The sequence below is a fragment of the Apiotrichum porosum genome, assembly GCF_003942205.1.
Source record: "Apiotrichum porosum strain DSM 27194 chromosome Unknown scaffold_4, whole genome shotgun sequence".
Lineage (NCBI taxonomy): Eukaryota > Fungi > Basidiomycota > Tremellomycetes > Trichosporonales > Trichosporonaceae > Apiotrichum > Apiotrichum porosum.
The window spans coordinates 559,944-584,668 of NW_021167111.1; the positions used below are offsets into that span (position 1 = coordinate 559,944).

At 58.4% G+C, this 24,725-nt stretch overlaps 9 protein-coding genes and 2 non-coding genes across 11 annotated transcripts; 5 read left to right on the forward strand and 6 right to left on the reverse strand.

Annotated features, from left to right (window-relative positions):
* Nucleotides 1–1,721: 1,721 nt before the first annotated feature.
* EHS24_006942 (uncharacterized protein) lies at nt 1,722–3,315 on the reverse strand (the record flags this gene model as incomplete). The annotated part of the gene is made up of 8 exons (XM_028622329.1): nt 1,722–2,068; nt 2,109–2,201; nt 2,263–2,412; nt 2,450–2,669; nt 2,706–2,827; nt 2,871–2,929; nt 2,982–3,238; nt 3,289–3,315. 8 exons carry the CDS (start codon nt 3,313–3,315, stop codon nt 1,722–1,724), a joined length of 1,275 nt encoding a protein of 424 aa, XP_028477221.1.
* A 292-nt stretch (nt 3,316–3,607) lies between these two features.
* Nucleotides 3,608–8,284, forward strand: MIP1 (DNA-directed DNA polymerase gamma mip1; the record flags this gene model as incomplete). The annotated part of the gene is made up of 6 exons (XM_028622330.1): nt 3,608–3,866; nt 3,926–4,128; nt 4,214–4,232; nt 4,282–7,234; nt 7,260–7,575; nt 7,631–8,284. The coding sequence occupies 6 exons, from the start codon at nt 3,608–3,610 to the stop codon at nt 8,282–8,284; spliced, it is 4,404 nt and encodes a 1,467-aa protein (XP_028477222.1).
* A 370-nt stretch (nt 8,285–8,654) lies between these two features.
* Nucleotides 8,655–8,738, forward strand: EHS24_006944. The gene has a single exon. It is a non-coding gene; the product is annotated as a tRNA-Lys (tRNA).
* A 263-nt stretch (nt 8,739–9,001) lies between these two features.
* EHS24_006945 (uncharacterized protein) lies at nt 9,002–11,907 on the reverse strand (the record flags this gene model as incomplete). The annotated part of the gene is made up of 2 exons (XM_028622331.1): nt 9,002–11,422; nt 11,461–11,907. The coding sequence occupies 2 exons, from the start codon at nt 11,905–11,907 to the stop codon at nt 9,002–9,004; spliced, it is 2,868 nt and encodes a 955-aa protein (XP_028477223.1).
* A 431-nt stretch (nt 11,908–12,338) lies between these two features.
* ATP16 (delta subunit of the central stalk of mitochondrial F1F0 ATP synthase, atp16) lies at nt 12,339–13,440 on the forward strand (the record flags this gene model as incomplete). The annotated part of the gene is made up of 3 exons (XM_028622332.1): nt 12,339–12,470; nt 12,770–12,923; nt 13,226–13,440. 3 exons carry the CDS (start codon nt 12,339–12,341, stop codon nt 13,438–13,440), a joined length of 501 nt encoding a protein of 166 aa, XP_028477224.1.
* Nucleotides 13,441–13,844: 404 nt separating this feature from the next.
* On the reverse strand, nt 13,845–14,276 carry EHS24_006947 (uncharacterized protein; the record flags this gene model as incomplete). Its single annotated transcript, XM_028622333.1, has 1 exon — nt 13,845–14,276. One exon carries the CDS (start codon nt 14,274–14,276, stop codon nt 13,845–13,847), a length of 432 nt encoding a protein of 143 aa, XP_028477225.1.
* A 935-nt stretch (nt 14,277–15,211) lies between these two features.
* Nucleotides 15,212–15,631, forward strand: EHS24_006948 (uncharacterized protein; the record flags this gene model as incomplete). Its single annotated transcript, XM_028622334.1, has 1 exon — nt 15,212–15,631. The coding sequence occupies one exon, from the start codon at nt 15,212–15,214 to the stop codon at nt 15,629–15,631; it is 420 nt and encodes a 139-aa protein (XP_028477226.1).
* A 536-nt stretch (nt 15,632–16,167) lies between these two features.
* Nucleotides 16,168–16,287, reverse strand: EHS24_006949. Its single transcript has one exon. It is a non-coding gene; the product is annotated as a tRNA-Leu (tRNA).
* A 684-nt stretch (nt 16,288–16,971) lies between these two features.
* EHS24_006950 (uncharacterized protein) lies at nt 16,972–18,768 on the reverse strand (the record flags this gene model as incomplete). Its single annotated transcript, XM_028622335.1, has 7 exons — nt 16,972–17,174; nt 17,219–17,297; nt 17,356–17,533; nt 17,573–17,620; nt 17,658–17,754; nt 17,801–18,086; nt 18,127–18,768. 7 exons carry the CDS (start codon nt 18,766–18,768, stop codon nt 16,972–16,974), a joined length of 1,533 nt encoding a protein of 510 aa, XP_028477227.1.
* Nucleotides 18,769–19,091: 323 nt separating this feature from the next.
* On the reverse strand, nt 19,092–20,886 carry EHS24_006951 (uncharacterized protein; the record flags this gene model as incomplete). Its single annotated transcript, XM_028622336.1, has 9 exons — nt 19,092–19,252; nt 19,297–19,383; nt 19,428–19,508; nt 19,546–19,781; nt 19,844–20,264; nt 20,309–20,515; nt 20,562–20,657; nt 20,698–20,788; nt 20,830–20,886. The coding sequence occupies 9 exons, from the start codon at nt 20,884–20,886 to the stop codon at nt 19,092–19,094; spliced, it is 1,437 nt and encodes a 478-aa protein (XP_028477228.1).
* Nucleotides 20,887–21,833: 947 nt separating this feature from the next.
* Nucleotides 21,834–22,223, forward strand: EHS24_006952 (uncharacterized protein; the record flags this gene model as incomplete). Its single annotated transcript, XM_028622337.1, has 1 exon — nt 21,834–22,223. The coding sequence occupies one exon, from the start codon at nt 21,834–21,836 to the stop codon at nt 22,221–22,223; it is 390 nt and encodes a 129-aa protein (XP_028477229.1).
* Between the last annotated feature and the right edge of the window lie 2,502 nt (nt 22,224–24,725).

A 24,725-nucleotide genomic window follows, 5' to 3' on the forward strand; every position in this document is an offset into this window, starting at 1 on the left:
TGAAGCTATCAGTATGGTTGGTCGCCGAGTCCAGCAGACTATCCTGGGCCAGGTCCCAGGATCTGTTGCAGAGTAAGGGCTTGGCGGATAAATGAGGGCAGCGGAATGCCATCATGCCGTCCATGTCCGGCAGCGTATTGGCTGAGCGGGATAGGGCCGAGACGGGTCGGCATTGTCCGCCATGCGTCCATGCGAGTCGGCGCAACAGAGTGGCTTCACAATGTCCGCCAGTCCATCAGTTCCGAGCCGAAGAAGCACCAACATGGCGGCAAGCTACGCTCTCGTAGCGATGGAACGGCTGGAACTGAGTGCCGCAGCCGCTGAGCCATCCCTGGCGTGCGAGTGTTGAGCGCAATCTTCTCGCACCAAACTCACCCGCTCACATGAGGCACGCAGCAACAGGCCCATGTGCCATACAGCAATGCCCCATGTGCTCGTGCTGCAGACTACTGCTCAACATCGGCTAACGGCGTGATGGCGGCTCTGCCGTCCTTCCCTGTTTCGTAAGACGTCCTTGCCAGACCGGGCCTGGGAAACAGCCACAAAAATAGGCTGCGGCACACGCAGTTGACAGGCCATGTTGGGGTGCCACCTTCTTTACTATCAACCCGGTATACAGTTCCGGGAGGGCTGTACTGGCCGTCGGATGGGGGGTCTCGGAGAGAGGTCTTGGGAGAGCCCAAGGAGCCATACTTTGAGCGTTGGGGGGGCAAACCCGGCTGCGCTGTGTTTCGCACCATGAGAGACCTGGCAGGCCATCGGCCGAGGTTGATGCCACTGCTCAACAACGCTGGAGGGTGCGCACAACCAATGGCGGCATCTGGCACTTCAGTTGGTACGTATTGGCGAAGCTGGTCCTTGTGTGAACGAGTCACGTAAACGAGGGTGAAAGAAGAAGGAAAAAAAAACCCCCCATCTCGATCGAAGGTGAGTGAGTGAGGTGTAGCAAGTGACAGACGGATGGATGGGTGTGGACAGACGAGAAGAGAGCCTCACGCAACTCGTGCGCGTTATTTATGTCTAACGGTCCGAAACCCGCGCCATACTCTGCCCGTGCCACCCACAGCCACCACCGAGTTTTCACCTCTTAGACTAAGCCCCCATTCCAAGCCTTTCAGGTCAACCATTCTCCGTACGACCAGTAACAGCTCACGGAGGTGGTCGTGTGAGCAGTGTGGCGACTGACATGTGGACCATCCCCCCACTTCCCGCACCTTTTCGTCCGCCCCGCGGGCCGGCAGCGGCGTGTACCTCACTTCCATAATGCACTGCGTCCACTTGCCCCTCCCTCCCCTCCCCCTCCCCCGTCAATTGCCGTGCCAGGAAGGAGAGGTGCGCCGCCTCGGAGGATCGGAGGTGGGAGAGGTGCGCAATCACACGCTTGTCCGTGCGCGACACCGGCACGTCGCACACGCCCCCCCCCCCCCCCCGGACAGCCGAGAAGCGAGGAGGATTGACGACGGTTGATAAGCAGGCTTGGGCTGAAGCGGATATCGGTCGGGCTCGCTTGGGAGGCAGTGCGCACTGGGAGGGTTATCGATAGGAGGGAGGGGGTGGGTGTTCGTGTTGGTGAAGGTACCGCACGTGGGTTAATATGGCCGTTTCTTGAATTTTCCGCATGGACATTAGTCGATCAGTTGGTTACGCACGCCCATCACTTTCCAGAAACGAGATGCATCCACCCCTCACAGCCAGGAAGCCATAGTCTCACGGCCCACACCCTAATTGTCCACCTCCATCGCCTCGGTCTCTTGGAAGTCCTCCTCGCCCGACTCATCACTCTCATCAGCGGCAGAGAACACTTCAGTGCTGAGCCTGGAAGAGCGCGGTGTGAGCTTTTCGCCGAGTTGGCGACGGGGACGAGGGGATGCGCGAAGGTGGTGGGAGTGAGCTGCTGGCCTCTGGACCGGGGTGGTGGGTGCCGCAGCGGGCAGCTTGGCGGGTTTGGAAGGGGTTTCCGGGAGGGTGGGGAATTCCTCACGAGCCGAGGAGGAAGACTCGTTGGCGACCTCTTGCATGCGTGAGAGGGGTGGGGGATTGAGGTGGTTACACCTTGGGCAGATCCATTCTGCGAGGTCAGCAAGGGCCAAGACTCACGCGGGACTCACGCAGACGCTCCCACTCGTACTGGCTGCCGATGAGGCCGTTGTGTCGGAAACACTCGGCACAGACGAGGGCGTACTTGCTACGCGCAGGCTCAGCTGGATTACATGTCAGTACGTGGCCAGATATATTCCAAACTGTGAGGACAAGCGAACTCACAAGGGTCGTCTCCCAGAATCGAGTCGGCGAGACGGTCATACCACTTCTTGTCTGGTGTCGGGAGAACAGGTTGGATAGCCTGGAGCTGCATCTGGAAAAGGGCAGCTTGCTCTGGAGTCATACCAGGGGGGACGGGGACTGGTGTCCTCTCTTTTGGGTCAGTTGCCGTCTGATCAAGGAAACTCACGGCCTTGAGCAGGGGTGCCGCCCGCACCAATGAGGTGACCGGGGGCGCGAGGTGTGCCAAGAGGTCCTTGTTGGACCTGGATGGAGGGTGCGTTGGGAGCGTCGGGCGTAGTAGGCGAGTTGGGCGCGCTACGCTGCTTGCCATCGGGAGAAGGAGAGTTGGGAGTCGCCTGGTGGCCAGGAGACGGAGTTGAAGGTTGGATGGGGCCGCGTTGCGGGGTCTGCTGCGTTAGCTGGACCTGAACTTCATAGCTCACGCTGGGGGGAAACTCGGCATCATACTGCTCGAGCAGCTTGCGGGTCGTGTCAAAGTTGGTAATCTTCTTGATCTCTTCGACCTGCTTGCGCTGCTTCACAAGTAGCATGCGAAGGTGGGTTTCTGGCCAGTCAGGACTCGCGTAATGTCAACACAACAAACGTACCCTCGTTTGTGCGGATACGACGGAAGATCAGCCAGAGAGTGCGGTTAAGAATCCAGATTCTGTGGTCATTAGTTGCTGTGCTCCCACCATCACTCCAATCCTTCTACCTACACGATGGGTCCGGCAATCACTCCGGCCACACCAACAAGTCGAGCCTGCGTGGTCGCCTCGGTCCAGCCGATAAGCGACCAAGGGATGCTGTGGAACCACCACAATCCGACCCAGATGGCCCAAAGGCCAACACCGTATGCGTTGAGAAAGAGGGAGAAGCGGCGCTCGCGCAGGCGCACCTCGGACAGATGCCGCTTGGCCTCATTGATTTCAGTGGCGAGGCGCACGAGGACACCTTCATAGTCGGCCGGCCCGGGCTGTTTTCTGTCAGCCATGGATTGATCCTGTAGCTAGCGGCAGAACAAACCTTTGAAAACCACGAGAAGATACCCATGGCGGTAGAAATGCGCGATGCGAGCGCGTTGGAGATGGATGAAGAGCGATGTTGCGCCGAGAAGCAGCGTGTGTTGACCTTTGCCGGCACCGCCCGTCGTCATTGTGTTGGACTTCGCACCTCCACCGATTGCTGTTGACTAATTTTGCTTCCGTCACTCTGGCAGCAAGTGACCCCCCAGGTGACTGGACCGGCTGGTCCAATATTATGTTCTGAGTCCACCATCCATTCATCTGCTCCATTCATCCAGCTCTCGTCCTTGCCACCCATATTTCAACAGGCGGCACGTACAATGCCATCGAGCCTGTTCCAGGTCGCTCGCCTCACCCGGCCAGCGAGGATACGGTGCCGGCCAACATTGGCGCTCTTGCCTCCATCACAGCTCCCTCACCATCGCACCTTCACGCCATCCGCAATTACGGCACGAACAGTGACACCAAAGCGCGACCTCGGCGTCCCCGAGAACTTGCATCGCAAGTCTGAGAAGTCAGACTATGAGCAGGCCATGATGCTTGCAGATTCTGGCAGCGGCAATGACAAGGAAGCCATCGGTGAGTAGCCTTGAATTTGTTGATTGTCGCGAGTGGCGCGACACTGACGCCGTGGCCAGCTCGTGAGATGCGCACGTCCAAGCTGCCTTCCTTGTTCAAGTACATGGCGCTGAAGAAGATGAACGCCGCCATCGAAACTACGAAATCCAAGAAGGTCCAGGATGAGACTATCTTGGCAGCTGCGTCGTCGTTTGCTCCAGAGAAGGGACCTTCCTCGCCACTGGACAAGCCCCGCCAGCCAGTCCCGGGATCTTCCAAGGCTGTCCGACGACTACCGACTCTCAAGGGGAAGGAAAGGGCTCTCGACAGCGTTGTTTGACGACTTTGTTGAGCAATCTTCTTCCCAGGAAATCGTCACCGAGCAAGGTGAGCTTCGCGATATAGATCTCCGACGTCAAGCTAACATCAGCGACAGGACTTCGTCGCAACCCGGTCGGTGTGCAACTGCTCTCCAAGCGCATGCACGAACAGATCTTCCCTGGCAAGCGACTCCCTGCAGCACCATCAGCCCTATTGAGCGTTTCCAAGAGTCACCTCGCCGACAATGGCCTGTCTCCGGTCGGAGCCGCCGTGCTGCCTGAAATTTCGTTTGATTTGCCACCACTGGAAGGAAACAACATTCGCGAGCACTTTCATGCCGTGGGAGCACACACGGCCGAGCCATACCGCTCCATGGCCAAGGAGTTTGCCGACGCAGACCTTCCGCCTGTACCTGAGAAGTGGTCGGTTGACAGACCAGGTTGGGTGCGCTATGGACTAGACGGCAGCGTGACGCCCGTGGACAACCTGAGTGGCGAGACTCTGGTGTGCTTCGACGTGGAGACGCTGTATAAGCTCTCCCCTTACCCCGTTATGGCCACCGCGGCCAGTCCCAACGCCTGGTACTCTTGGTTGAGCCCAAACATCTTTGAGGAGGCACCGACGGAGGAGGCAGAGCCGCGCCCTCAATGGGATAAGACTTTGAACGAGCACCATGCCCGCACTCTTGTTCCGCTGTTTGGCGACAGCAAGCTCCCGTCCATTGCTATCGGTCACAACGTTGGCTATGATCGTCAGCGCGTCGCGGAAGAGTATTCTCTGGACCGCACACCGACCAGATGGCTTGATACGCTCTCCCTTCACGTAGCCACTCGTGGCATCACGTCTGTTCAGCGCCCGACCTGGATCAAGCATCGGAACAACAAACGTGACAAGATCAAGAACGACTTGGACACCATGGACATGCTGCAACAGGAGGCGGCCAGCAGTGGTGATGCGCTTTTATCAGAAAGCTTGCGAGAGTGGAAAGCAAACATCAACGAAAGTGATCCTCAAGTCGAAGTACAGACCTGGGAGGAGACGACCAGCGTAAACTCTCTTGCCGACGTGGCCAAACTCCACTGTGGAATTGAGGTGGACAAGAGTATCCGAGACACATTTGGTGACGAGAAGGTCAAGCATGCGTCTCAACTGCGGCCCGACCTCCAGGACTTGCTAAAGTACTGCGCCAACGACGTCAAGGTCACACACGACGTGTACAAGGTCGTCTTCCCGCTCTATCTTACCAGCTGCCCACACCCTGCGTCGTTTGCAGGTGTCCTCTCCATGGGTAACAGCTTCCTGCCCGTCGACCACAGCTGGGGCAAGTACCTGGAGGCTGCCGAATCCATGTACCAGGACCTGCGTGAGGACGTCCGCGTGGCCCTCCGCACCCTTGCCGATAGGTTGAAGAGGGAAGGCCAAAACGACCAAGACCCCTGGACCAGGCAGCTTGACTGGTCGCCCAAGAATGCTCGATGGCCAGACGGCTTTGGAGAGGACCCCGCCGGTGCTTCCACTGAAGCCGCCGAGTCTACTCTTGAACCAGTTCCGTCTGCCAGCACTGTGCCGACGTTACCACAATGGTACGAGCCTATTGCGGCCAAGCGTGACACAGTCTTGGAGGCCAAGTTCCAGCGAGACATTGTCCCATTACTCCTCAAGATTTCGTGTCACGGTTATCCCGTGTATCAGATCAAGGGACATGGCTGGTGTTTCTCTGTCCCTTGGGACACGATGCCCGACTTCATCGACCTCCACGGCGCCCCTATCGAGCTTGGACCTGGGGAAATCGCCCTGGAGCCATTGGCTGAGCAATTTGCATTCTTCCGCTGCTCCCTGATGGGAGCCAGCAAGCGCACCAAGCTCACTGGCGCCACCATTGCCAAGGACGTTAAGAAGGGTGTCCTCACGAGCCCTTATCCCGAGCTTCTCCAGAAGCTCACCAAGGGTATCAAGGATGTCGAGGACGAGCTCGTTGCCCTTGCCGAGGAGACCAGGAAGGCTGGATCCCAGGACAGCTGGAGTGCTCAGTTGGACTGGACCACTTCAACTGGCGACGCGAAGAAGTCTACCGCGGCCTCCCGCAAAAAGGAAGCTGTTCATGGCACTTGGCCAAAGTGGTTCTGGGACCTCACTGCATCCCCGACGAGCAAGAAGCAAAAGTTTGGTGAGCTGGACTTGACAATGCGCAAGACCCTTGCTCCCCTCCTTTTGCGCATGAAGTGGCAGGGATACCCTCTGGCATATAGCAAGGAGCACAAGTGGATCTACCGTGTGCCCAAGGAGGAAGTCTCCAAGGATACCAACTCGTCCCTTGCCGAGGTCAAGGCTGTCCACTTCAAGCCCGTGGCTGGCGACGAACGGATTGCCGAGGACACAGAGTACGCATACTTCCGCCTTCCGCACAAGGATGGCGAGGGAAACAATGTCGGCAACCCGCTATCGAAAGCGTTCCTCAAACCCATGGAGTCGGGAGAGCTCTCAAGCGCCCTTGCCGATGACCCGGATCAGCAGCTTGCCGGCGCGGCCAAGACGGCGACCAACATGAACGCCCTGTGCTCGTACTGGATTTCTGCGCGTGAGCGCATCATGGGCCAGTTTGTCGTGTTCAAGGATGGCGCCGAGCAGGGTATGATCCTTCCCCAGGTCATTACGATGGGCACCGTCACCCGGCGTGCTGTGGAGGCCACCTGGCTTACCGCATCAAACGCCAAGAAGAACCGTGTTGGTTCCGAGCTCAAGTCGATGGTTCGCGCGCCCAAGGGTTACTCCATCGTCGGTGCCGACGTCGATTCGGAGGAGCTGTGGATCTCGAGTGTCATGGGCGACTCTCAGTTTGGCCTCCACGGCGCCACGGCTATTGGGTGGATGACTCTTGAAGGCACCAAGTCGGCGGGTACGGACCTGCACTCCAAGACTGCCAGCATTCTGTCCATTTCGCGTGACGCGGCCAAGGTGTTCAACTATTCGCGTATTTATGGTGCAGGCAAGCCCCACGCCATCCAGCTTTTGCTCCAGGGTGACGGCAACCTCACCACTGAGGCTGCCGACCAGCTGTCCACCAACCTGTACAAACGTACCAAGGGCCACAAGACGTTTCCGCTCCAAGAACAAGGGTGTCGCCGCTGCCGGATACATTTGGCATGGTGGCTCCGAGTCTTACCTCTTCAACACGCTTGAATCCATTGCCCTCATGGACCGCCCCACGACCCCGGCTCTTGGTTGCGGCGTGACTCGTGCTTTGCGCAAGTCGTTCCTGGACGCAGGTCACAGCTACCTGCCCTCGCGCATCAACTGGGTCGTCCAGTCGTCGGGTGTCGACTACCTCCACCTTCTCATCTCTGCGATGGAGTACCTTACAGCCAAGTACGACATCAAGGCGCGCTACCTCATCTCAGTACACGATGAAGTGCGCTACCCTCGCTGTCGAGGAAGACAAGTACCGATGTGCGCTCGCCCTCCAGGTCGCCAACGCGTGGACTCGTGCCCTCTTCTGCTACAACCTTGGTCTGGACGACATGCCACAGGGCATTGCCTTCTTCTCGGCTGTGGACGTAGACCACGTCCTCCGCAAGGAGACGGACATGACGTGCGTGACACCGTCGCACCCGACCGCTCTCTCTCCAGGAGAGAGTCTCGACATTGACCAAGTTCTCAAGATCACTGGCGGATCGCTGGGCACCGACGTGCTCCCCAACCCACTCCCCCGTGTGGCAGACCCCGGCCCGCCCGTGCGCATATTTGACGACCTCGCTTCCCCTGCCCACAAGCGCTACCTCGTTGCTCAGGCAGGCACATCGGCGCGTAACGCCAAGATGTGGCTCGACAGCCAGCCTCCCCTCCCCGACCAGCCGCCACCAAAGGCCAAAAAGGCTACCAAGCCTCGCACGCCCAAGGCGACAGTCCAAACTGCCGACATTTCTGACATTTCTGAGTCTACCAAAGTCTCTTTTACCCCGCCTGATATCCCCCTCGACCTCTTGGCCGCACTCAAGGAGGACGTAGAGTATGCGCACTTGACCGACGACGAGGGACTGGGTCACAGCCGAAGCTGGGACAAGGACTGGACGCCGCCCAAGGACATGTACTTCCACCCACAGATGATGTCGCACAAGTAGACGAGAGGAGGGCACTGGTAGATACAATCAATCATATAGCACATACTGTACAACTCTGCATCATCTTGCACCCTTCGCTTGTTTGACAGCCGTGGCGGGCGTGGCTTTGGGGCGGCCAGAGGAACAGACCGGCGAAGGATGGCTCCTGCACCAAAAGGAGACTCGTTAACCTCGGGGTGGCCAGTCGAATAGCTGCACAAGGGGTGCAGAAATGCGCCAAAGCCAACGGGCAGTCTGCAAACACGAGTGAGAAGCGCAATCAAGATAAGGACGAGCAATCAACAGAAGGACGGGCAATCAACAGAAGAAGGATCACGTGATCCTCGACTGGCTCGTCTACTAACCAAACGAGGCAGCCACAAAACATCAAGCCTGGTTATATCAGTCGGTAGATAGTTTGACTCTTATTATTTAAGACATCAAAATGTCATGGGTTCGAGCCCCATACTAGGCTTGTACGAGCATAGCTCGTATCATTTTTGGGTTCTATGCATCCCAGGAATTGTTTTTGGACGTTTTGGGAGCGTAGCAGGCATTGCTGGTGAAGATGGACCAGAAAACAGTGAGTTTGTGTAAGTGCCACGAGCGAAAACCAGCATACCGAAAATGCAACCGCAACCGCCTTTCGTTTCAAATGAAAACACACGAATGCCATGAAATAATGCGCTACTGTACATCCCATCGCAAGACCACGCCCCCTCTTGTCTGTCTCTATGCTTAGAAGAGCTTGCGGATAGGCTCGATGATGGCTCCGGGCTTCTTTGTGACGCGCGGCAGAGTCTCGCGCTGGAATCCGGCACGCGAGTTGAACTCGGATCCAATGGGGTTGGCAAAGCTGGCCTCGTACTGCGCCACCGAAGTGTACGGGTACGGCAAGTCCTTGGGCAAGAACGCTGCTGCCTTGCGGTCCTTCTTTTCTGTGATGATGACGTTGGCGCGGCCGGCGTCCTTGCGCTCCTCGGGAGCGATACCGGGCGCAGTCTTGAGGTACTTGGGGTTGGGCTTGCGCTTGTTCTTCTTGACACCCTTGCCACCCCACGATCCCCAGCCAATAAGGGTCGTGTCCTCGACGGTCGGGGCGTCGGCCTCGATGGCACGGCGCTTCTCGGCGTCAAAGTCCTCAACCACATTGTCTCCAGCGAACGCCTCGGCAACAAGCTCGCGCTGCGTGAATGCCTTGACGCCCGAGACGGGGAGCAGGTCCTCGTCGACATTGCCGTCGCTGTCGCTGTCGTGCGCGGCGGCCTTGGCGGCGGGAGTGGCAGTCTTCTTCTTGAGAATCGACTTGACAGGCGCACCGTTGGCCTTGGTGGGTGCCTTCTTGGCAGACACGTCGAGGCTGATCTCGACAACCTCGTCGTCGGCAGCGGCGGCCTTGTCCTTGCCGGCCTTCTTGATCGCGCGGACGGCCTTGGACTCGGCCGAGGTCGAGACGAGGTTGCGTTTCCGCGAAGGGCCCGAAGAGGCTGACTCGTCAAGCCACGGGTTGGCGCCAAAGAGCTGAGGGGCAGGAGCGGGGGAAGGGGAGCGGGTAGGAGACTGGGCCTTGGCCTGGGCGCCAAAGGTGGTGGAAGCGGGGCCGGGAGCGGCACCAGGTCCGGGAGTAGGACCGGAGAAGACCATACGACCCTCGCCAACCTTCATCACGTGGACCTCGTCGCCCGACTCGTCTCCACTGCCATCAAACTCGTTGAGCTCGTCGCGAAGAGCTGCCTCGGCCTCCTTGACCTTCTTAAGGTCACGCTCGGCCGCCTTGCGCATGAAGGCCATGTTGGCGAGACCCTTGCCGCCAGCAGGAAGCTCGGCGGTCTTGGCGTCAAGAGCCGCGAGCTGGTTGAACGCGCGCGTCTTGATTGCGTCCTCGTCGTCATCCGATCCGCTCTCCTCGCTAGCCTCGCTGTCGTTGTCGCTGCCGGCGGCATGAATCTTGCGCTGCAGACGCTCCTTCATCTCAAGCATCTCGAGCTTGGCCATGCGTGCGTCGTCGTCGGCGTCGGCACCAATGTTAGCCGCCCAGCGGCCGGTACGAGCACCGTGACGGAGGGTGGCGCGCTCGCGCACACGGTCACGCTCCAGACGCTCGCGCTCCTCAGCAGCGGCCTCGGGGTCGAGGCGTTCCAGGTCCTCGAGGCTGATCTCCGGCTCGCCGTTCTTGTCGAGAGCACGGGCCTCGCGCTTACGCGCCAGCTTGCGGAACGTCTTGCTCTTGATCTTGGAGACACGCTTGGCACGCGACTCGGCACGGAACATGAGCTCACGCTGGTGACGGAGCTCGGCACGGCGTGCGGCAATCTCCTCGATGGAAAGGTCCTGGCCCTGCAGAGCCTTGTCCTCGGCGGCAGTGACGCCGGCGTCGGTCAGGTTGGCCTTGGAGAGGAGGGCCTGGACGGCCGACTCGTGCTCGTTTCCTGGCTTGAAGGTGGCGAGAACCTCGCCGGCACCCTTGACACCACCGCGCTCCGAGGCCTGCAGAGGGAAGCTCAGGTGCTCAGCCTCCTTGACGCGCTTCATGACACCAGACCACTTTTGACCCTCCTCCTTGGTCTTCTCGTACGCGGCCTCACGCTCCAGACGCTCCTGGACAACGGTCGGGAGAGGGGCAGCGAGGACACCGCCCTTGAGCACGGAAGTCGACTTCTTCTCCGTCTTGGTAGGGAGAAGAGACGAGGCACCGGCGAGGGTAGGTGCCGAGGCAATAAGAGAGGCAAGGTCGACCTTGGTCTTGCTCTTCAATGCCAGGTCGCCACCGTCACCGAGACCGGGGGCAGACATGACGGGCAGCACTCGTCGCTTCTTGCCCTTGTCCTCGTCGTCGTTCGAGTCGGCCTTGCGCTTCTTCTGATCGGCGGTCGCAAGCGAGTCGGCAAAGGCGTCCAAACCGTCCATCTCGTCATCAGAGTCGTCCTCGTCGGAGAGGTCAGACGGGAGCTCGGGGTCCTCGTCAAACGCCTCAGAGTCCTCATCGTCGTCGTCCATCTCGTCGTCCTCGTCGTCTTCCTCGTCCTCGTCCTCATCATCGTCTTCTTCCTCCTCCTCGGGGAAGGCCGACTTGAACGCAGTCTTGGGGCTGCGCTCAACCTCGGGGTCGCTCTCCTCGTCGTCGGTCTCGTCAAGATTGACGGTAATGGGCTTGGACGGCTAAATGGGTCAGACTCGTAACGTTTCCGGGCACCCACCTTCTTGACAACCTCCCTGCCCTTGGTACCCTTGCCCTTCTTGAGATCACGAAAGACCTCTCCCCAGCGCTCCTCGTCACTGCCATCCGACTCCCATGCAATATCCGAGTCGACGTCCTCGTCGTCGTCGTCCTCCACTTCGCCGCCGTCGTCGCCAGCAATCATCATGGCGACTTTGCGGATGCGCGCCTCCATGGCCTCGTCATCCGAGTCGGCCTGCTTGGGACGTCTGGGTCCCTCGTCCCTCTCCTCGCGGGAGAGCGACAGCTGGTGCTCGCTGGTCCGGTGACGCTTTGGCAGAGCTGGGATGAAGGTGTAGGCCTCGGACGGGTCGGGGTTGTCGCCGCCCTTCTTGGCGCCGCCGCCACCGGAACGGCGCTTCTTGCCGGAGCCGGCCTGCGAGGACGCGGTGAAGACCTTGGCTTTTGAAGCTGAGCCGCGGGCCATGGTTGTGGGTGTGGGTGTTGCTGAGATCGATGAGCCCAGCACTCAGCGGCAAATGCACAATCCAAAATCTCAGAGTTCGCCACGCGAGAATCCGTGCCTGAACGAGCGACAGTTGCCTCTTTTACACGTCATTGCAGATCCCCCTCGTCAGTGATACCGATTCCCTCCGGGATGCCACGCGTTTTCGCCGCGGGATTTCGGAAGACGCAGGCTGTCGGGCCCTTGGCTGTATGCACCCCTGCGGTCTCGCTCGCTGGCTGGCTGGCTGCTCGCTGGCTGGCAGGCGGGCGCTGGCGGGTGCTGCAGCGTCTTCGAGGTTAGCAGCTTGTCAGAGACCACCCTCCTCCACCCCTCACTACTCATCTCCGTGCGTCCACAGCAACCCCACGCACCCCTCCATCCCCTACTCCAGCTCACGCTCTTGCAGGAAAATGTCCGCCCTCCGCCTCACCTCGTCCTTCCGCGCCGCTACCCGCTCGGTCGCCGCCGCCCGTGTCGCGCGCAGGACCTACGCCGACGTCGCGGACGGCGCGCTCAAGCTCTCGCTTGTCCTCCCCCACCAGGTGGGTTATCGACACATAGGACACACACAAGTGTGCCGCAGGGATACGCATTAGGGTGGCATAGAAGAAGAGGAATGCGCGTGGCCAGAAGAGGAGGAGCCCAACGATTCCGGGGGATGGTCTCGACGCCGCACGCCCCAACGTTGAATCGCGATCTCGGACGATGGGGCAGCGACGTCCCGAGACTCTCTGCCATTGTCACCGCCGAGATTTTGGCCTCCGCGCGCACCTTCTATGCCTCTGTGCTGTCCCTGCGTGTCCTGTGTGTGTTCAGTGGACATTTTGACTAACGAATGCAGGCCATCTACTCGGCCTCGGGTGTCACCCAGGTCAACATCCCCGCCTCGACCGGTGACATGGGTATCCTCGCCAACCACGTTGCCTCGATCGAGGCTCTCCGCCCCGGTGTTGTGGAGGTCATCGAGGAGGGTGGCAAGGTCAACAAGTGGTTCGGTGAGTGTAGAAGAAGTGGACATGGAGGACTGCCAAGAGTCTCTTCAACGGACGAGACTCCGGCTGTGGTGCAGAGACAAACGTCCGGGAAATCATTGCACAGACAATGGTTCGTTGTTATTACCCTCAACCTTGACCAGCTGTGCTGAGCACTGCGACTCTCGCCGTTGACATTTGGCCGAAGCGCCTGGGATATCTTGTTGTGACACTTCTGTTGCCCGACAGCCGTGCGGAATGTGGCAGCCGCACACTCTTTCCTCCATCGCACTGCATTTCAACCTTGTTCTGACACCCCTTCGCAGTCTCGACCGGCTTCGCCACTGTCCACGGCAACAACTCGCTCACCATCAACGCCGTCGAGGCCTACCCCCTTGAGCAGTTCTCGCTTGAGGCTGTCCGTGCTGGCCTCGCCGAGGCCAACAAGGTCATTGCCTCGTCCGCCCCCGAGGCCGAGAAGGCCGAGGCCAAGATTGAGCTTGACGTCTTCGAGGCCCTCCAGGCTGCCCTTGCCAAGTAGAGTGCGTTTCCTTCCCTCTAGGAGCGTAAAGTGGTAGGGTAGTAGACAAATAGTCCGGCGCAACGGACATCATTACGGCCATGTGAACATGCATGTCGTAACAAATGGAAGACGAGAACGGACCACATCCCCACAGGGGTGCGGTCCGTCTTAGGTGTTGGGGCACGGGCTATCTACGCGATTGTCCGCCAACCACGGGCGATACAGGTGGTTTGGGGAGAACGCGACAGACGGTGAACTGCCGCAGCACTACACTCACTGGCCACTGACTTGACCCGAGCCCATCGAGATACATTGAAGGCACCAGACACTCCGCGTAACCGGCAACATACATACATCCAAGATGCTTTCCAGCTCCATCAACCCCGTGACAGTGTTTGACGAACGGCAGGGACTGGGAAACTTCATAGGGCAGCCAGAAGCGAGATCGCCGTACTGGCGATGAGGCCGAGAAAAGCTACTTTGCCAATGCGGCGCACCGCGTCATTTTTGGGACTATGGCAATCATAGCCCATGGCAGGATTGTCCAAATGAGCAACCATGCACGCGGCCCACTGGCCAGGAGTGAGTGGGGAGAGACACATGACGAAACCGTCGTGCGTCTGCATCGTGCCATTGTTCAAGTCGCAGCATATGACGGTGACGTTGTTGGAGGATGTGTCGCAGACGGTGTGGTTGCTAGGGATAGTGCCGTTCCAGCTCGCAGATGGGAACTGTCCACTTGACGAATTGGTGGGCGGGTCGTAGGACCATGTTGCAGTAGGTGAGACGGAGGTGGCGGGTTGGGTTGGGGCCACAGTGGTGGGCCCCGAAATGAAACTGGATATGGCCGACATTGTGGTGAGTTGTGGGTACTGTATCTACTGCGGCTGGTCCGATGTGTGGAGCCAAAGATGGTCTATTAAATACTAGCTGACCTCCCGCCTCAACATGCGACCTGGGCAGCTGGCACAAGGGGGAAGGCAACACAAGGTGTCATCTCAAGGCACCAGACTACAGGTGTGACTACTGAGCAACCCAAGTGGCAGTGCGAGTGCCATGTGACCGTCACAGACACCAACTGGTGACATCAAGACGAGTGTCAGCATGTCAGCAAGACTGTTCATTACACTCCCTGATGCTGCGGTCATATCAAGCGAATCGATGTACCTTTTTCGGACACACCAGATATGTTACGGGCTGTCAATGATGTGCATAGGCACAAGCACTGACTGGACAGTGGCCGCAAGAGCGTTACAGCACTTTCACTAGCTGACTCGTGGCCGCACAGCAGCGAAGTATCACTTGAGGTCATGGGGTCATTGCTTTTCCGCTATCAGTAAGTGGTTGGCAAGCTTGGTGGTGAGTGGATATCGTCGATGTCCGGTGTTCTGGTCCCTTACTGACCGTTGGGACCATGTCGCTCCACCGTCGTGTGACAGACTGAGTATGTCCCAACGGAACCTAGGTAGGTTTGAACCAAACGTATGTAGGTTCCATTCGTATCCATGAGCTAGAGAACGCTATACATAGTAGTCCTCATTGTATCCTTTGTAGTTATCTAGCCATTGTATCATCTCCTGTCTACAACAATACGTTCTCTCGACTAGTATTACAGCGGTGTAACCTCAACTGCTGCTGCTAGCCGTTTCGCTCTACCACCAGGTCGACCAGTATCGTGTCCTCTGACAGCGGAGTCAGTAGCCTCAAGGTTGGGCGAGAGTACAGCCTCGCAGAGATCAATGTCCACCGTCGTCGTATGGGAATTGAGCCTCTTCCAGTCTCACTTCATATGAAGCGAGACTGTCCGCCGTTGTTCCATTACACTCAGACTGTTACTGCAACTGGGCAAGCCGCACCTCAGCCGTGGCAGCGCGTGATTGACCCTATCTGGTGTGATGCCGGAATTGGGAGCACCTGCAACATCGCCAAGGGCAACCAAATCACCACCTCGGAGAGCCTCAATATCGGTATCGATGGGGGTCCTTCCGCAGATGATGTGGCTGGGGAGGCACTCAAGGGTATCAACGCCAATGCTGGTTTCAGCCTGGGTACACATGGAGCCAGAGCCACACCTCAACAGATGCCGCGGGCTGTAATTTCGCACCGATTGCCAGCACGGTTGACATTGACGGCGGAGCCCTTCTCTTCTCGGCAAACATGGCTTGGGCAACTATCGACATCTACCAACAAGGTAACTTTTGTGCAATGAATCATAAGGAGTTCGTCAAGACCGTCAACATGAGTGCACCAGTCACCGGGGTCGACTCCGCCGGGCAGAATGCGGGAGCATTCCGGTGCAGGGTGGTAGCCACCAGCGAGTGCCATACTGGGGCAGCAGACCCGTGAGTTATCGCGGTCTCTTTGTCAAACAAAGCTGACAATCTAGCACTGGTAACTAAAAGTGTGACTGCTTGATTTTGAGAGCCGCCCCAGTACCGTGTGCCGGTGAGTTGACAAACTCCTGGGCAACTCAGTCGCTAACGTTTCAAGACACTTGGTCGTGGGGGCGGAGTAGAGAAACTTGATTGGAATATACCCTTGATAACGTGTGTATGCAATACCAGCTGCTTGAATATGTCGCAGAACAGACCCCAATAAGTTACACAATCGCGACGACCCTTCGAAATGGGCGCCACTTTGTCCGACACTCCCAAACCTCCGCTGACGATCCAACTTGACTTTCCGAATCGTCCTCGTCCCTCAGATGCCTAAAAAGGTTGGTTGGGGAGGCAATGAAGCCCCTGATGACGAGAGTGGGATTCGAACCCACGTCCGAAGACTGCGGATGAGCAACTTCCATCTCAAGATGATGAGGAGGAGTGGAACACCTTAACACAGCGCCTTAGACCGCTCGGCCATCTCGCCGAGGATGTCGGCTTCCTTTCCGCTGCCTTACAACTCTTCCGAAACGTCCTCGAGGCGGGATGTTGCGCATGCATTGAACGCGCAGGATTAAGAAGCCAAAGTGGGGACGTGGAGAGTGAGGAAAAGGGTGTTGGAACGGAAAGTGGAAGCTCGAAATTGGTAGAAGTGGCGTTTCGAATCAGAGGTGGCGATGTTCAATAATGTGCTAGCCAGCCGTTGTTCCACTTTGCGTAGGACACCGCTTCCTCCGCTACAGAGGGGATCGCAGACAGTTTTGGAACATCTGCTACGTTGTTCACTGACGTCGACTGTCACGGTGGTGAATTGAGCGAACTGCAGTTTGTCTTCCTGTAGTTCACTCCCATTTTATGTCATTTTTAAATATTTTCACTTATCAACCACGGAAGCCGTCTGGCGGCGCATGCCTCACACGTTTAGGGCGGCATCGTTGGCACTTGGACGACAGCATACACGAATGTGTAGATGAGTTCGGTGCAAGGCGAGGATTCTCATTTGCGATGCGAGTTTCGAACTTGGCCGAAAAACTCGAACTAAATCCCCCATGCAGACCACCATTTCATCCGTTGCTTCCGAATGGCTTGCATGCATTAATGTGAAGCTAGAAGATTCACAAACTTCCAAGTCCACTAGCCGTTACATTTGCCTCAAGGTATATATATGCCTTTAAAGTTTGGCCCGCTCGTTCACTTGACCAAGCTTGGCCTCTTCGCTGCTCTTCACGACAGAGTCGGTGTCCATGGCCCGGAGCTTCTCAAGGCGCTCTGTGGTGATGATGAACGCAGTTGGGACAGTAGGATCCCACTTGTCCATGCCTCCGACCATGACGTCGGCGAGGCAAGGTGCAGTGTGGAAAATACGAGCCATGCCTTCTCCGTTAGCGACCGTTGCAAAAGCGAACGCGAAAACTCACCGTGACCATTGAACCCAGCGATCACATACTGCCCAGGCTTGTCTGGGAGGGGACCGACAAACGGAACGGCATCGGGTGTCTGAGTGAGGAGTTAGTTAGCAGTACCTCTTACAAGCCACGCCACGGTCATAACTTACAAAACCAATGATGCCACTCCAGTTCGACTCGACTCCGCCAGCTCGACTGGGGCCATATTGAGCGCTGGGAAGGGCCTTGGCCACCTGTGTCACAGTGTCCATGGCCTGTACGAGAGGCGCGTACGAGTCATCCATGTTGTCGAAGAGATCCTGGTATTCGTCGGGAGACTGTCCCGTCCTAGCAACGGTCAGAACCCCGCCACAAGATGAAGCTCACCATGTTCGAGAGCACGAGAGCACGATACCGCCGTCTGGTTGAGGTGCACTTGGAGTCAGTCCAAACCCATATGCACGCGACCTACACGCTGTAAAAGTGGTGCAGCTCCCGGCGGAGAGACATGGTCGGCTGAAGAGGCTTGAATGCCCTGTTGGGGGCGGGGGCGAGCTTTACTGCGCCAGCTGGCGAGGTCAGAGACTGCAAATTGCATTGCCATATAGGACATACCCCTGAACGGCTGGACGAGGCCGTCAAGCTCCGGGAGGAGAAGCTTGCTGTATGCGTTCGTGGCATGGACCACCTTGGCGGCGTTGACGCTGCCACGGGGAGTGACGACGGTCCACGGGTGTGAGGAGGTGGCGTTGGGCACAACCTCGGTGACTGGCGCATATGCGTACAGACCAAACCCGCCCAGGGCGTAGCATGCGCGGTATACGCCGTACGCGAGTTTCAAGGGGTTGACAGACGACGCTGACCACTGCCAGCCTGCGACGGCGTCCGGCGCCTGGCATTCCTGAAAGATAAGCTTCAAACTGCTGGAATTCCGGGCGTACTTTTGCGGTGACATCCTTGCTGAGGTGCTTGACGCCGCTGAGGTCGATACCGCCCGCTTTGGCTTGACCGAATGCCTTGGTCTCGTATTCTTCAAAGCTGTCGGTGAGGCATACGTCCATTGTTGGGCGGAGGACAAGCTCACACTCGATGTTGTGCTTGTCAACAAACGCAGCAACCCTGACGTCAGCCACCGCTTCTCCACCACTCCCAAAACCGACTTGTTCAATGTGATTGCCTCCGACTCGAGGATCTTCTTGGCTTGCTCGGGGCCGTGCAGCTGGGCGAAAGAGGTGAAGCCGCGGAAGGCGTCCGGGCGACAGTGCCCGCCGTTCCTTCCCGAGGCGCCAGAGCACACCTCGCGGGCTTCGAGGATGACCACCGAGGCCGGGCGGTTGGGAGAGGACAGCAGGCTGTGGGCGGTCACCGCGCCTGTTGTCAGTTGACTGAAACGTTCTCCGAGACTCACCAGACAGACCACTGCCAATGATCACGACATCGGCATCAGCGGGCAACGCGTCGTTCATGCCGCACGTCGCAAAGGCATTGCCTGCGGTACTCCGCTGCCAGTGCGATGTCGTCGACTGGGCCGGCAAGATGTTGGGGCCAAATGGCGAAGCAGGCTTGGGCTTGGTGGTGGGCATGTCAGTAACAGATAGCTGGAAGATGAAGAGGTCACACACGTCATGGCAGTGCCGAGGGTTATGTAGGGGGTGTACTGACGATTCGTTTGAGGGTTTGGAAACCCGCCCACCACGGGCCGATGATAGCAAGAGCAACTTCGGTCTTGGCCGATGCGAGTCGGAGGATGACTGGCCAACAATTGGCCGGCCCTCCGTTGCCCACCTGCTACGGATGACACCGATGGATTGCATCATGCAGCAAGCTTCATGAGGGAGTGGGGAGGGGGGACACCAAAGTGCCGGGCAGGCTCTATGGTTGTTGTGCATATGACATTTATCTACGTCTACGACTGCTGGAAACGTGGGATTGCCGCCGCACTTCGCCCCCTCTCAAGACGCTGCTCGGTAATCTCGAACACGCGCGGAAGACGGCTGTCCCATTCCCCTGTCTTGATGTTGGCTGCTAATGATTGTGTGACAGTGAGGATACGCGCCATCCCATGACCTGGTGTGTCAGTTGGGATGCATGTTGGACACACGGCAACGTACCGTGGAAGGCTACAGCGGCCCATAGTCCAGCCTTGCCTGGGACGGCTCCGATAAGCGGGATCTGGTCGGCTGAAGCAGCCATGATACCTGTGACTGTCAGTTTACCCGCACCCAGCTCTGTGGCTACTCACCAGTCCACATCTGATTCACGCCCTCTCCTGGCAGCTCGTCTCCCCATTCCACAAACCCCTTCGGGCAGTAGTCAACGAGCCCTGTCTGTCAGCCCACACCCGGTTGCCGTACACTCACAATCTTTGAACGAGTCCAGTACGACCGAGTCGTCTTCCACGCCAAAGATCTCGTCCCACCCTGCCAAACCCACAGCCAGCGCGGTCGAATTGTACACGCCAAACACGAGTCCCGAGTGTGGTGTCGCCATGAGGTACGGACCGTTCTCGACAGCAAAGGTGTTCTGGATGCTGTCTTCGCCGGAGTATGATGCGGGAGGGACAACGAGGGCTGCATGGCCACGGAATGGAGTTACACTGTGTGTGTTGTCAGCACTGGTGTGGCTCAAAGGTTACCGGACGGTCGTGTCTCGACTCACTGTGCGGCAATTCCGGTTTTCCTCTCCATGTCTTCCGGGAACAGATGCCTCGTCCACGCGTTGGTGCACAGAACAACGTTCTCGGCACGAATGGAACCGCGAGTAGTCTCGACCGCCCATCCACCCTGCGTCTCCGAGAGTTTCAGTACTGGAGTGTGAGAGTACAACTCGGTCTTGCTTGACCTGGCTTCCATGGCCAGCTTCATGAGGGCGGTGGCAAGGCGGTGAGGGTGGTTCGACCCAGCAGTGCCAATGTTGACAGCGAGTGCTCCCTCGGTACGAGAGATTCTCTGGGCTTCGACCGGATCTGTGACCAGTGTCCACTCGAGTTCGCGGTTGGCATACTTGCTCGCCCGACGCGCCTTCTCAAAGGCCTCGCGGGCTGCCACGTTCTTGGCGGCTCCGGTCTCGGTGGTAAAGACTAGCATGTCAGCGGAGGGACAGCACGGAGGTACTGTAACCCACCTTCCATCTTGTGCCCCTTCCAGAAGTCTACGTCGAGGTTCTCGGATCTCACAATCTCCGCCGCGAGTGCTAGTGTGTCGGCCTCGTTGAAGATGACGTCGAGGGCTGCCTCGGCATCGATCCCAGCGCCACCGTCCTGGAGCGAGGCGGTGAGCGACGGGAAGGAGAGCCAGGAGCAAGGACCGATGTGTCCACCGTTGCGGCCAGCTGAGCCACGTCAGCCTGAACCAAAAGAAACACTCGTTGCACTCACTCGCGCCAGAGGCAAGGTCCTTGGCTTCCACCACGGCAATGTGCTTGCCGACTCCCGCTCCGCCGGGTCTTGTGAGCTGGTATGCGAGTGATGCGCCTGCAATTCAGCGCTGGCCCGCCCGTTCAGTACGACATACCAGTGATGCCCCCTCCAACGATCAGAAAGTCGACGTTGGAAGGCAGAGGAGCGTCACGACCGTGGTCCCATAGGGCGGACGGGCCGCGATTCTAGAGGTCAGGGATATGTTGGAGTTTGATCGGTAACTCACTGTCGCCTGCCAGTGCGAAACCGTCGACGTAAACTGCTGAGGAAATGGAGAAGCCATGGTGCCAGCTGAAGAGTATTGCAGATGCTCAATCTTGGGCATCCGATATATATGTGCAGCGACACCATGCACTCCATATAGGTGGGCAGACGCGGCGCTCAGACGTCCATTATCTCGGCGTCCTCCGAGGCTTAGGTCGTAATTGGACTCCGAGCGTCGAATGCCGAAAATTGGACACCGAGAGCACCGACCCACCGAACTCCGACCACCAACCGCTACCTGGTCCGACGTTGCACGCATTACACAGACAGTGAGCTCAAGGTTGATAACAAGAATGCATGTGGGTCGGCATGCTCACGTCAATACTGCCGTTTTCAGACGCCTTGGTCGAGATCTCGCCCGGCATCTCGACCCTACAAGCTGAGTGCCTAACGGAAGGCCGCTGGCGTCCCAGTTTGTCCTGACGGAAGTGTTCTCTGAGGCATTTCTACGTGACCCCCACCTAGACTCACAGCTGGGATGACTTCCATTACATTGAAAGCACGCTTGCTTTGCCATCCAGACAGCAACATTGAGAGGTGCCAAATCAGTGTCTGCACTGATTGTGTCAGGACGCTGACCGAAAACGACGGGAACCGAGCTGAGAGGCGAGAGAACATTCGGTTGCCGCCGGCTGGACTGTTGAATCAGTATGGTGGTGGCACCGACGATCAGCGGTAGCGAGCTTGCGAGCGCGCTGAAACCAGACCATGCTGTCCTCGCTGATATCCCGTCTACGAAAGGCATTGCTGGGGGGCTACTTATAGCCAGTGTCTGCCTCCCAAGCAAGTTCCTTCGCATCGAGACTTGGGACCACCGTCACCACCCACACTACCCCCGTTTGATCTTGCGGTCATCTGCACAAACCTCGAGCTAGCTCCTGCCCAGCTGCCACAGCACACACCTCCAGCCTCGTCCCCAAACGTATCTCCTCGTACCACCCCAACAAGCATCCCGTACCCCTCACCATGGGCCTCATCAAAACAGGAATTGTCGCAGGCACCGCCCTCGCCGCCACGTCCAAGGTCGCAAAGGCCATCGAGAAGAACCAGGCCAACAACAACAACAACAGCAGCATGCAAACCCCACCGCACCCACCCTGCAACTGCCGGTTCTGCCCGTACTCGGCGCAGGCGACCGGCCAGGTGGACCACCCAAACTACATCCCGGGCGGTCAGTACGCGCAGCAGCAGCAGCGCGCCTATGAGACCCGCGAGCTGGGCGGCGGCGGGGGTGCACGTGCCGGCCGGATTGATAATTATGCGGCACCTCCGCCGCCCAGCGCGCCCGGTGGTGGCCCCGGCTATCCGACATATCGAGAGGGCTACCCTGTGTATGATGACGAGAGGAGGTACTAGGCCGGGGGGAGGGGGGGAGGTTATCGTGGCTGAGACGAGCGGGGTGGCAATATGTGCACAGGCCCACAGCGACCCGTATACACGTTTCATAAATCAGAGATCAAGAGACCATAGACCGCGGCCGCGTATCCACAGCTCCATTAGATCACATATATGTACCCGTGAGTGTTTCCACAGCGTTCTAGGTTTGCACAGTTCTAGCTTTACGAGTCGTGCCAGGTGGAGTGTTGAGAGGCACTCGGCACGTCCATTCGGGGGGGCGCGCTCGGCTGGGCGTCTCGTTTGTGGCCCGATCCGCAGATCCGCAGAATAGGGCCGACCAGAGAGAACGTATGCCACATCCATACCTGCATGGGTGCGTTCGTGCGTGTCGTCGCACGGCGCCGCGTGGTTGGGACGGGCCGGACGGCCCATATGCTCATATGCTCATAGGCTCATATGTCACTGTGGCGGAGAAACAGTCGCGAAATCTCATATGTATCGCGTTGGCAGATCGTTCTCGTCGTTCTCCTTGCGTACAATCGCGTGTGGCACACGGACACGGAACTGGACGCGGATTGTTGGGGGTTGTTCCAGATGCGCAAGCGAGGTTGTAGGCCCACATCGCGCACGTATGCACCGAGAGGTTTCGCACTGCCATGTGCATGTACACGTGTCACGAGGAGTGGCACAAGTCTCTCGCTGACCGGCCCATGGAGAGTGGTGGGTGCAGAGAAGCATCAGCCGCCTCCTATCCTCGGGCCGATCAACCCAAAAAAAAGTGTATCAAATAGACGCAAACAACAACGGACGAGGCATTGTGGCCCGTGGAGCCCTTTGGTGAATCGGAAGGGTGTTGGGTGTGTTTTCACCACACTAGGCACCATGCTGGAACAGAGCCGCGGCGGAAAGCGCTCGTGCCGAGTCACTGGACCACTGGCTTGTCACCAACGGTGTAGTTCGATAGCGACAGGTGACGGCAGGAGACAGAGTGTGCAAAGTGGCATGCCTCGTTTCCCCACAACCTCAGAACCCGTTGCTCCTGTCCGTGTTTCGCATGTTTTGTTTCGCCTCGGTGCATACCTGGCAGCAGTCTGTAGGCAGCTGGGCTCCAGCATGGCGGTGTGTTGTTCTGATCGGCCAAGAGCTAGGTATTTGTGCGGGAGTTGCTGACAGGTACAGCAGCCTTTGGGGGACGCGTACATCACATGGTGCATCCGCGTCACATGGTGCAGCCGCGTCCCGAGAGTCGTCGCGGATAGGTGGGAGTTCTCTTGATCTGCCTGTCTGTCGTGAGACTGATCTCTGGACCTGAACGGGACATGACGGACCCAGATCACGGTTGACACTCCTGCCACTTGTGTTGGCTGTTGTCAAGATCAAGTGTACTGGACCTACCCTTGCCGATCTTAATCGTGGAATGGGCCGGGCAGTGCCGCAGAGCTTGCCGCTCGGCACGACCTGCCTTCCTGCTGTGCCCAAGTTGCGTTATGCTTGTCAGTAGTTCAGTAGCAATCGGCCGTCCGTTGGATCCGTTCGCAATGTTCGCTTCTGCATTGTACACAAAGCCGCACTAGCAATCCCGCAGGTCCCCCCATATCGTCCACAGCATATCCTGCACATATCCTCTGCGGAGCTTGGCACGGGGGGGGGGGACGGACGCAACGCGCGTGCCAAGCCACGGCGGCGAGACCGCCCGTGGGCGAGCACAATTCGGCGAGGACGGGTGGCGCGCGTTTCCCGCCGCCCAGATCAACCGAACCGCCGGCGCCGGCGGAGCTCTGCCCCACCTTACCTCCCCCTGTCCGACATCGGTGCAGCGGTGCACCGTGGCCATGTCCCCCGGTCCATAGATGCCCCAGCGAAATGCACCCCCAGCGCCCGCAGCCCCCCATATCCATCCGTGCTCTGCTCTGTTCCCTTTGGACCAGTGCCGACGGTTCGGTTCGGCACGCCGCCGGCACAGTCAGCGGCCAGCAGAGCGTGCAGCAGCCTGCAGCCTGCCAGCCTGCCAGCCGCCAGTTCGCCTCCGCTGGCTAGTCACTGGATCTCAGTGTACCGTCCCTGCTCAGACCCTGGAACCGACGGCAGAGACAAAAATATGGATTGGGTGGGTGGCTGCCCGCGCGTCCGCATTCGATATGGGCAGGGACTGGTTGACGGGTCGACGTGGGTATGGAAAATAAAATGGCTCACTGCCGTTTAGTGTGGTGGCGGCGGACGATCTGCGAGACTCCCTTTTTTTTGTGGGTGAGACACAGTTGCACAGTTGCAAGTTGCCTCCGAGCCCACAAAAAAAAAAAGCGACAGCAAGGAAAAAAAAAAGTGCTAGCGTTTTTGTTAATACGGGCAAGCGAGGGGCCTATAATCCCGGTCTTGGGGAGGGGGGGCTTTCAATCGTATCTGATTAATGTTATGACTCTTGCAGGACCCTTGGATGCTCTGGAGTTTCTGGCTGCATATGGCTGGGGGGGGCGACCGTCACGCTTGGACGGAGGCGCAGTGGCGTCACTACTTGTGCGC